Source organism: Sinocyclocheilus rhinocerous, unplaced genomic scaffold, assembly GCF_001515625.1.
Source record: "Sinocyclocheilus rhinocerous isolate Xijiao unplaced genomic scaffold, SAMN03320098_v1.1 scaffold1808, whole genome shotgun sequence".
NCBI classification, from domain to species: domain Eukaryota; kingdom Metazoa; phylum Chordata; class Actinopteri; order Cypriniformes; family Cyprinidae; genus Sinocyclocheilus; species Sinocyclocheilus rhinocerous.
In genome coordinates this window covers 129,560-139,741 of record NW_015661912.1, presented here as the reverse complement: position 1 = coordinate 139,741, position 10,182 = coordinate 129,560, and the positions used below count along the sequence as shown (strand labels likewise).

Sequence of the window (10,182 nt, the reverse complement as noted above, 5' to 3'; positions counted from 1 at the left end):
GTTTTAGCTGCGCTCTCCATTTCTGCTTAGTTCCCTGAGCGCTTTGTGATTTTGATGCTGGTTTGTGTGTTGTTGCAGGTAGCTACATCACCACCATCGGTGTGGACTTCAAGATTCGCACGGTGGAGATCAACGGGGAGAAAGTCAAGCTGCAGATTTGGGATACAGCGGGACAGGAGAGATTTCGGACGATCACCTCCACGTGAGTGATGCTTTACACTGATGCTGCCTCCTATCTAGGATGCTTTCTTTCTGACAGGTTTGAGAGCAGCATTGCATGCGTCCTAATGAACTGAACTCAGACTCGGTTGTGAGTCGAGTGTCCCTGTGTAGAGCCTTCCAGTTTATACACTTATGCTATTCTTACTCCTTTAGGATGCTGCGCTAGAACAATGTAGACGGATCAGAGAAGGGTACATGATTAATCTAAACAAAACTGAAATTGCTGTATGGCTTACTGCGAATGTGAACACAATTAAAATAAAGAATGAGCACAAAAGCAGTGTTAAGTCGCTGGGGTATATTTGTAGCAATAGCCAACAATACATTGTATGGGTCAAAATTACACATTTTTCTTTTATGTCAAAAATCATTAGGATATTAAGTAAAGATCATGTTCCATGAAGATATTTTGTAAATTTCCTACCGTAAATATATCAAAACTTAATTTTTGATGTGCATTGCTAAGAACTTCATTTGGACAACTTTAAAGATGATTTTCTCAATATTTCGATTTTTTTGCCCCCTCAGATTCCAGATTTTCAAATAGTTGCATCTCAAGCCAAATATTGTCCGATCCTAACAAACCATACATCAATGCAAAGCATATTTATTCAGATTCTTTTCATTCTTTTAGATGATGCATCAATCTAAATGTCAAAAAAATGCACTCTTATGACTGGTTTTGTGGTGCAGGGTCACATATGTAAAGCTGCTCACCGCGAGCGTCCAGGCCTTGGTCCATGATGCCGTGTTTGACCTTCATGTGGCGGGTCAGGTTTCCCTTCAGCGTGAACTTGCTGGCGCAGTAAAGGCATTTGAAGGGTTTGCTGTCAGAATGCAAGTGCATGTGGCCCATCAGATTATGCATTCTGTTAAACTCCTTTCCACACAGCTGTAAAGAGAGTAACTATTCAGAAATCTTTGACCTGGTCAAGCACTATCAAAGCTCTATCAGACTCACCAATGTATGGAAGCTTGTCATGGAATAAAACAATAAAAAGGTAATTAATTTCACATTTTTGAGTTTGCATCTCACAGTTATGTCTTTTCTCTCACAATTCTAAGAAACAAGGTCAGAATTGTGAGATATAAATTCAGAACTGCGAGAAAAATGTCAAAGGTAAAAAGTCGCAATTACCTTTTTATTTAGTTATTTTTATTCCGTGACGGAAACAGAAAATTCGAAAGTGAATTGTGAGATGCAAACTCAGATTTCAGAGGGGAAGAAACCAAACAAAAACAAAACAACAACTCAGAATTGCCACGTATAAACTCGCAAGAAGGTCAAAATTGTGAGATAAAAAGTAGCAATTAACTTTTTTATTTTTTTTTATTCCATGGAGGAAACAATTGCGAGACAGAAAAAAGTCATAATTGTGACAAACTCTTAATTGCGCGAAAAAAAGACCGAACTGTGAGATACAAACTCGCAATTGCAAGAAAATATGTCATAATTGTGAACTAAAACGACACAATTAACTTTTTTTAAATAGTTTTTTTTTTATTCCATGGCAGAAACAAGCTTCCACTCGGTTTTCTAAATGTGTTTAACGTTGCTCAGCGAAATTTCCTTCCAATAGAATTTCGCGCGATCAAAATCGCGATCCGGGGAGATCGCTTTAAACCGCGAACTAAAAAAAATAGTGTAATAGTGTAAAAGCAGCCCGATTCTGCAGGAAAACCGTGGACTTGGCAACCGCGCGATCGGGAGTATGGGCGGAAAAATTGCGCACACACATTTTCACGACTAATGCCGAGTTCACACTGCAGCCCGATTTTTCAATCGCCGACAGGTTTTGCGAAATCGCCGACAAATGGCTGAAATCGGAGGCAAATCGGTGCTCGTTCACACGAGTGACAATCACGTAGTGTGAATTATCAAAGACGCGATCTGAGAGAATCGCCGACGCGTCGCCGACACCCGCGAATTATTTGGCATGCTAAATATCTGGAGCAATCACAATCACAATCACAATCACAATCACACTGTGGGGGAGGAGTTATATGAAACGTAGTTTGCGGACCAGTGTTGCCAAATCCGCGATTGCTGCCGGTTGTTTTTCATGTCAGCAGGTTGAAGCGACCCCAATAAGTGATATTTAGGCCCTGTAATGTGAATTGTACCAGGAGAACCCGCCAAAAAAATTTGTATTTTACCCCCGAACGATTTTTACTGGGGGACCCCCTCGAAAGCAATCGGGCTATTTTCAGGCTAGTTTTGAATAGTAATTGGGGTTATGTTTTAAATAGGGCTTATTTAAAAAAAATCTAATTAATTACTTAATGTACCAATTAATCAAATTAATCTCAAATTAATGAGATTAAATAATTAACATGCACATCATGTGCCGATTAAAGATAAAGTTATTATTAAAGATAAAACTCATAATAGTTATCATTGTGTTCATTTAGAAAAAAAACACCGAATAGACATTACAGAAAAGTTGCTGAAATATAAGTAGCTTTAGATAAAAAATATTTTAATTCAACGTACAAAAATACAAATAAATAGTGAAATATTAAATTATTTAAAAAAAAAAACGATACTCTATATACAACTAATATCTGTCTTAAGTCAGTGAGTCATTCATTCAATCGATTCGTTCAAACGGCTGATTCATTCCAAAACGAAGCAAGTGACTGCCTTTATGAATGGTTCACTGAATCATTGAGGTCGCAATAATCTTTTTTTATTTTGTATTCAGTGCCAGAAACGGGCTTCCATACTAAGCTACCGTTTTTGCACTGGAACGTGCTTGCTAACGTGACCGCAGCTTTACTTGGTATTTTATTTCACTTTTCCAGTACAAATATCTTAACAATCAAGCTTTTCATGATTTCTCACCCCATCTGCAGTTATTTTTCTTGTTTTAAGCATACAAAATATAAGGTTTCTCAGAAAACAAGACTTAATATAAATCGCTCATTTTGATTCTCAAGTAAATGTATCATGATTTAAAAATATTTCCATGTTTGTACCAGAAAATGACTTTTTTTTTTTCTTTTGCGGTGTAAACAAGAAGTTCATATTATTGAGTAACTGGCATTTCTTGCCAGATATTTAGTTTATTTTTGCTCATGCCAGCAAAATGAATTCAGTTCTGTAATTCTATGCAGCAAAAGCAGAGCAGTGGAGTGACTGGTGTCTTATGTTGGTATTTATGCTGCATAAAAGCCTTACCAAAGGTGACTGTAATGCACAGCCTCTCATGAAAGCATTTCATCGTCGAAGAGAGAGTTACAGTAGACTACATGACAGCTGAGAGTTTCTCTCAGGAATATGAAGGAGTTTGCAGGAGCCAGCGGAGGGCTGGACCGTTTCTCCTCTGCACTCTTTTTTTTTATTAGGGTGGTCCTTTCCTTTCCTTCAGGAGGATAGAGGGGCTGTAAACTGTCCGACGGACCGTGAGAAAACAGGAAGTGCTTCTGAGCACAAGAGAAAGCGAGATGAAATCTATTTGCGGGGCCTGTTCTCGGGGGACAAGAGAGCCATTGTTACACAGTCAGTTTGTGCAGCGATATCCTTCCTATAGACGAAGAGACACTCAACTGCCAAAAACGTATCTGGTCATCGTTGAGACCAGTCCAAGGTCACACGTATTCCAAAACAACCAAGAATTCATGAATTCTTTGCATCCTTATTACGCTGTACAGTCATTGAAGAACTGAAGTTATACTGTATATTCACATGCATATGTTCACATTCCGTTTGTACAGCACAAGCAGCTTTGCATTGCTCACGGCAAAAAGATTTTTTGTCTTGTTTTTAGCCAAAATCTCAAAAAATGCCTTTCTTGTTTTCAGAAAAAGCAAGTCAAACTTAAGTTTTCGCTTGAAACAAGCAAAATAATCTGCCAACGGGGTGAGCAAAATAATACACTCTAAAAATGCTGGGTTAAATACAACCCAGTGCTGGGTAAAATAGGGACAAACCCAGCAATTGGGCTGTTTTGACCCAGCGGTTGGGTTGTATTTAACAAAGCATTTTTTAGGGTGTATTATTTTCTGTTAGAAATAAGTTTATTTTGGTTGTTCTAAGCAAAAACTCACCTTAATTTTGACTCGTTTTTCTGAAAACAAGACAATAATTTTTACTTGTCTAGAAAAACCTTGATTTAAGAATTTTTAGATATCTTGGCTGGAAGCAAGACAAAATATCTAAGTAAGAAAAGCAGCTTTGCAGTGCTTCTTGTTATTCAATTAACGGGGTTTCTGCAGGTCTTAAAAGTTCTTAAATCAGAGCATAAAGTCTTAAATTCATAACGTCATGGCATTAAATGAACCTCTTCCTCAGTATTTTCATCTTGTTTTCCAGTATCTAAACATCCTTAAATCAAACTGAAGAAATCAAGTCTTGTTTTCTGAGAAACTGAACAAAATGAAGTGTTTATGATTAAAACAAGAACAAATATCTGGGGAAATTAAGCCTTTTTGCCCTTTGAATTAATCAGAATCAAAAAGAGCTTTATTGCCAAGTGTGTTTACAGAAAGTACAGACATAGTGCAGACATACATATCATTTAAGGTAATAAAACACTAATAATAAAGAGAATAGACAATAAATTAATTCATAATAACAATATAGTCATAAAATATAGAGAAAAAGACAATTAAGTTGATTTTTCTAACTCCATCGGCAGATATTTGTTCTTGATTTAATCATAAACTTCACTTTGATCAGTTTCTCAGAAAACAAGACTTCTTATCTTGTCATTTTGCTTCTCAAGTAAATTGATTTAAGAATCTTCACTGTAAAACAGGACACTTTTTTTGCAGAGTGATCAGAAGGTACAGTAAAAATTATTTCCATATTCTAGTACAGAGCTATTCAAACCTTAAGTTTAGAGGTATGGAATCTGTATTTTTAAACTTTGAAGTATTGCTTACTTTTAGAGACCATATTGCCTTTAATTGATTCCTTCCCAAGCCTTAAATTTGCCTTCATCAAACCTGCAGAAAGCCTGCACACTGTAAAAAATGATTGTGAATTTAACAGTAAAAGACTGTAAAAATGCTACAGTAAAAACCTGTTAATTGGTTAACAGTAAGTTTCCATACTATATTCGGTGAAAAAATTTAATTACATTTAATGTAATTTTACAGTAAAATACTGTTAAAAATACGGTTTTTGGAAGTGAAAAAGAAAAAGTCATTGTATAATTTACAGTGAAAAACCGTAAATTGACACTCCCAGAATTCCCTGCATGACACTTCATATTTGATGTTTTTTTGTTGAAATAACATGTTTCTTCTTAGTTTTTTCTGTTTGTGATGAGCTTTGGTTCATCGTGTGACTTTCTCATCACCACCAGTTTTTGGTGGTTATCAGTGCATTACAATGATTCAAAACAGATATTACTTCAATATGTTGGTTTATTAACATTACATCAGTTAATGAAATACGGTATTTTGTTGTGAATTTCAGTCAAGTCTGTAAAACCTAAAATGTTGCTACCATATTTTTTACGGTGACGTTTTTACCGTAATTTTACCGTAAATGTCACAGATTTTGTTTTTTACAGTGTGGATGAATGCCGTTGAGTCGGCGACGCACCTTGCATTTGTAGGGCTTGATGTCGGAGTGGACGATCATGTGAGCCTTGAGCGTCTGCTTCTGGACGAAGCTCTTGTAGCACAGCTGGCACTGATACGCTCGGATGTTGGTGTGAATCAGAACGTGCCGCTTCATGTTAGCCAGCAGCGTGAACTCACGGCCACAGATGCGACACTTGTGCTCCTTCACTCCCTGAAACACACACGGGGGAGGATGAACAGTCCATGAGGAGCCAAACAAGACTGATCAATGGTCTTTAGAGCAGATTCACAGTTTCAGACATTTGATCAGTTCCTGCATTCCCTGGGAATCAAACCCATGACCTTGGTTTTGATCTACAGGAATAGATATGAGGTAGGCTTCTCCATTGGTTTTGCTTCAGCACCCATGCAGATTTAGTTTACTGGACATCAAGTAGTGATACAATCTTATCTTACAAAAGTAACAAAATATTCTTAAAACCGAACACTACAATTGGTGGTTTCTTATATGGTTTTTATGTGCTCGATGGCCAATGATTCATAGCATAAACCAATTTTATGCATATTTATTGCAGTCTTAAAGGTCCCCTGAAATGCTTAGAAATGCAGCGTTACTCTATGTGTTGACGTCATTTTAACTGAAACACATTTATATTTTATGCATTTAGCAGACGGTTTTATCCAAAGCGACTTGCAAAAGAAGAATACAAGCAATTTGTCAACAGTCATAATATACAATGGCAAGTTTATTGGACCTTTTATTTTCTTGAGAAGCAATCAATCAATAATTACCCTTGCACACCTGTAGGTGATCAATAGGAAAAACAACCAAAAACAGGTCCGACGTCAAAACAAAAGAAGAATAAAAAATGTATCAAAAAAATATGTTGTTTTTAATTTGGATTGTGTATGAAAATATTGTGTTATTTTTTTAAAAACAAGACTTAATATTTTGCTATAAAGTCAGCTTTTCAAATAAATGCATGTTCATTTAAGAATGTTCAGATATTTGATGATGAACATTGCTTTTTGCAGTACTGAAAATATAATATTTTGAAACAATTTTCAAGTACACTTTTCACAGTTTACACAAAATCAAGTACAGTTTTGAACAATTTTAGTAATATTTTGAATTACACTGAAAAAGTTAGTGTAGGATTTTCTTTGAAACTATTTTCAGTCAGAAATTACTTGTAAATGTCACAAATAATGACACACTGAATTAAAATGGACTAAAATTGTATTTTCTTGCATTTTTTTAAATGTGTGAAAAATAAACTTTTACAGTGTAGTTTTTATTTAATATTTATATTCTCATTTTAATTTTAGTTAAAGTTTTAATAATTTTGTTGTGTTTTTGCCGTTTTTAATAGTTATTGTTCTTTTTAAATATTAAAGACTGAAATTTTATTTTCTTGTAAAATGTACTGCAAAAATTCTTTTTACAATGTACTTTTACATTTTTTTAATATTTTCCGTTCTCAATTAAAATTTTAGCAATTTTGTTGTGTGTTTTTGCCGTTTTTATTAGTTTTTGTTCTTTTTAAATATTAAAGACCGGAACTGTATTTTCTACTGCAATTATCTACAGTGAAAAATAATTTTTACAGTGTAGGTTTTATTTTTATATTTTCTGTTCTCATTTTAATTGTAGTAAATTTTTTCTGATTTTGTTGTGTTTTTGCCGTTTTTATTAGTTTTTGTTCTTTTTAAATATTAAAGACCGAAACTGTATTTTCTACTGCAAAAATATTTTCTACAGCGTACGTCACAGTCCCGCCCTCCTCTCACCTTGTGCGTGAGCGCGTGCTGCTTGAGATGGTGCGACTGGACGAACTCCATCCCGCACTCGCTGCAGATGAATGGCCGGATGTCCTTGTGCTTCATCATGTGGTTCTGCAGCTGGCTGGGATACTGGAAGCTCTTGCCGCATTCGCCGCAGTCGTACTGCACGGGGCCGCGGTGCGCCGTCAGGTGGCGTTTGAGCTGCGCCAGCGTGGGGAAGTCGAGTCCGCACTCCACGCACACGTTCTCCTGGCCTCTCTCGTGCTTGAGCTCATGTGCGCGGCGCTCGCTGGGATACGCGAAGCCCCGGCCGCAGACGCCGCAGCTGTAGGGCTTGACGTCGCTGTGCTGCATCATGTGTCTCTTCAGGTGGCTGGTCTGCGTGAAGGCTTTGTGGCACACCTGGCATTTGTGCGGCCGCGCGCCCTGGTGCGTCAGCTTGTGTGTGTGCAGGTGGCTCAGCTGCTTGAAGAGTTTCCCGCAGAGGTTGCATTCGTGCGGCTTGATGCCGCTGTGGCCCAGGATGTGCGTGATCAGGTTATATTTGGACGTGTAGGACTTCTCGCACATGCGGCACTTCCAGCGCTTCTGATCGCCGCCCACATCTATATAGTAGCTGTCGTCCACGTGCACGTTCAGATTTTCGGCTTTGCTGGCTTCTTGGCTCCTGCGGCGAAACCGCACGGCCTCTGTAGGGTAGAAGGGATTCGGAGTGAGATGCGGGATGGAGCCGGGCAGGAGGAACGGGAACGGGACCAGACTAGGGTGGAAAGGAGGGAAGTAGGGCGCGGGAGAACGCAGGAGTAACGGCGACGGAGGCCACAGCGGCAGCGGCTTCACCGTCTCCTGCTTCACCTGGACGACGCGATGGAGCCGCAGCCGGTTGAGGTCGATCATGTCCGGGACGTATCGGTGTGGCTGAGGCACAACGGGATGAGGAAGAGGATAGGGAAGAAGAGAAAGGTCGATGCTTCTGCTGGCGAAGTCCTCTGGACGCTTGCTTTCGCTCTCGTTCGAATCCATGCTGGAGGTTTCTACACGTTCAGATCAAATCATCCATCAGCTGCTGTCAAAACATGTGGAATTAGTTACTGCATTCATGCATTTGGCAGAAGCTTGTATCCAAAGTCATTTGCATTGCATTCACATTTGATCAGTTCATGCATTTGCTGGGAATCGAACCCTTGACCTTGGCGTTGCAAGCGCCACTGCAAAAAAAAGTGATGTTCTTCCCTCAGTATTTTTGTCTTGTTTTTACAGTACAAATATCTAAACATTTTCAAATTAAGATACATTTACTTGAAACTTTAGTGTATCAAAATGAAGTGAGTTTTTGCGTAAAACAAGAAAAATATCTACCAATGGGGTCAGAAAAACAATCGTTTTCACTTTGAATTTAGTTTCACTTTCTGACTCCACTGGCAGATGTTTTTCTTGTTTTACGCAAAAACTCACTTCATCTGTATGCATTTTCCCGATTTTACAGTCATTTAGCTTCTCAAGTAAATGTATCTTGATTTAAGATTGTACACTAAGTAACTTTTGCAGCTACATGAATTGATCTTCACTGGCTTTGTTGTAAACTAGAACTAGAAATCCCGTTGTGTTCCTGTCAGACAGACGCGGCGCTCTCTTCCTCTCTGCTGTTCCTCTGTGTTTCATTTTCACTGCATTAGGACTGGAACTTCTCTTTTTCATGACAAGCCATTAGCCGGTGCTGTCATTCGAGAATACAGTCATATCTCAGCGAGGAAATACTCAAAAACGAGCCCAACTAATGCAAACAACACCAAATACTTCTGCCTTAAACCGACAAATGGCATTAATGACACAAACAGCAGACAGAAACTATCCTCAAATGAAGAATTCGCATGCATAACCACACGTTTCAAACTAAACATGCAGATTATTTACTAAACCCTACATGCACTAAATACAGAAATCACTGTTTTATAGTCTGAATGTTTTCCTTCTGCAAAAAACATGATGATCTCTAGTATGCATTTGTATTGCTAAAACATGCAGTTTAATATAAACCCAAAACATGCACTGCAAAACAGTTTTTATTTGGTATTTTTGCCATGTTTTCCAGTTACTTGCAAGCAAAATGACAAGAAATTAAGTCTTGTTTTCTGAAAAATGCATCAAAATGAAGTGAGTTTTTGCCTTAAACAAGAACAAACATCTACCAAAGGAGTTAGAAAAACAAACTCAATTCAAAAATTCTGTTTTTCGAACCCCATTAGCAGATATTTTTTCGTTTCAAGTGCATGCAGTCACTTAATTTAGATTTTTTTTTCTTCCAGAAAATAGCGTTTGTTATCTGCCATTTTTCTTCTCAAGTAATTATATCTTGATTTAAAAATCTTTAGACATTTGCATTGCAAAACAAGACAAAAATACTGAAGAAGAACATCATTTTCAGCATGTTAGTGCATCATGTGAACATTTGATTATTACAGAATTCATATTGATCCATAACTGAACACCTGCACCTGTAAAGCGCATCGGTGTGTGTGTGTGTGTGTGTGTGTGTGGTCTCTTACCTGTCTCCTGCTCTGCTCTCCTCACAATGAGCTCCAGCCGCACTAACAGCATTTGAAGTGACTTAAGAAAGAGAACAGGAACAATCACTTTGTT

At 37.8% G+C, this 10,182-nt stretch overlaps 1 protein-coding gene across 3 annotated transcripts in view; it reads right to left on the bottom strand.

Moving 5' to 3' along the window:
- LOC107726882 (zinc finger protein 366-like) overlaps window positions 1-10,182 on the bottom strand; it is an 11,281-nt gene extending 1,099 nt beyond the window's left edge. The window contains exons 1-4 of one of the 3 annotated variants that reach the window (XM_016536588.1): window positions 10,089-10,182; window positions 7,549-8,608; window positions 5,777-5,968; window positions 940-1,114 (exon numbers count right to left, since the gene is read on the bottom strand). In XM_016536588.1, coding sequence (XP_016392074.1) covers window positions 940-1,114; window positions 5,777-5,968; window positions 7,549-8,565 — 1,384 coding nt within the window. In that variant the 5' untranslated portion in view covers window positions 8,566-8,608; window positions 10,089-10,182. The remainder of the gene's footprint in view (window positions 1-939; window positions 1,115-5,776; window positions 5,969-7,548; window positions 8,609-10,088) is intronic. The other 2 variants (XM_016536589.1, XM_016536590.1) reach the window with 2 other exon arrangements.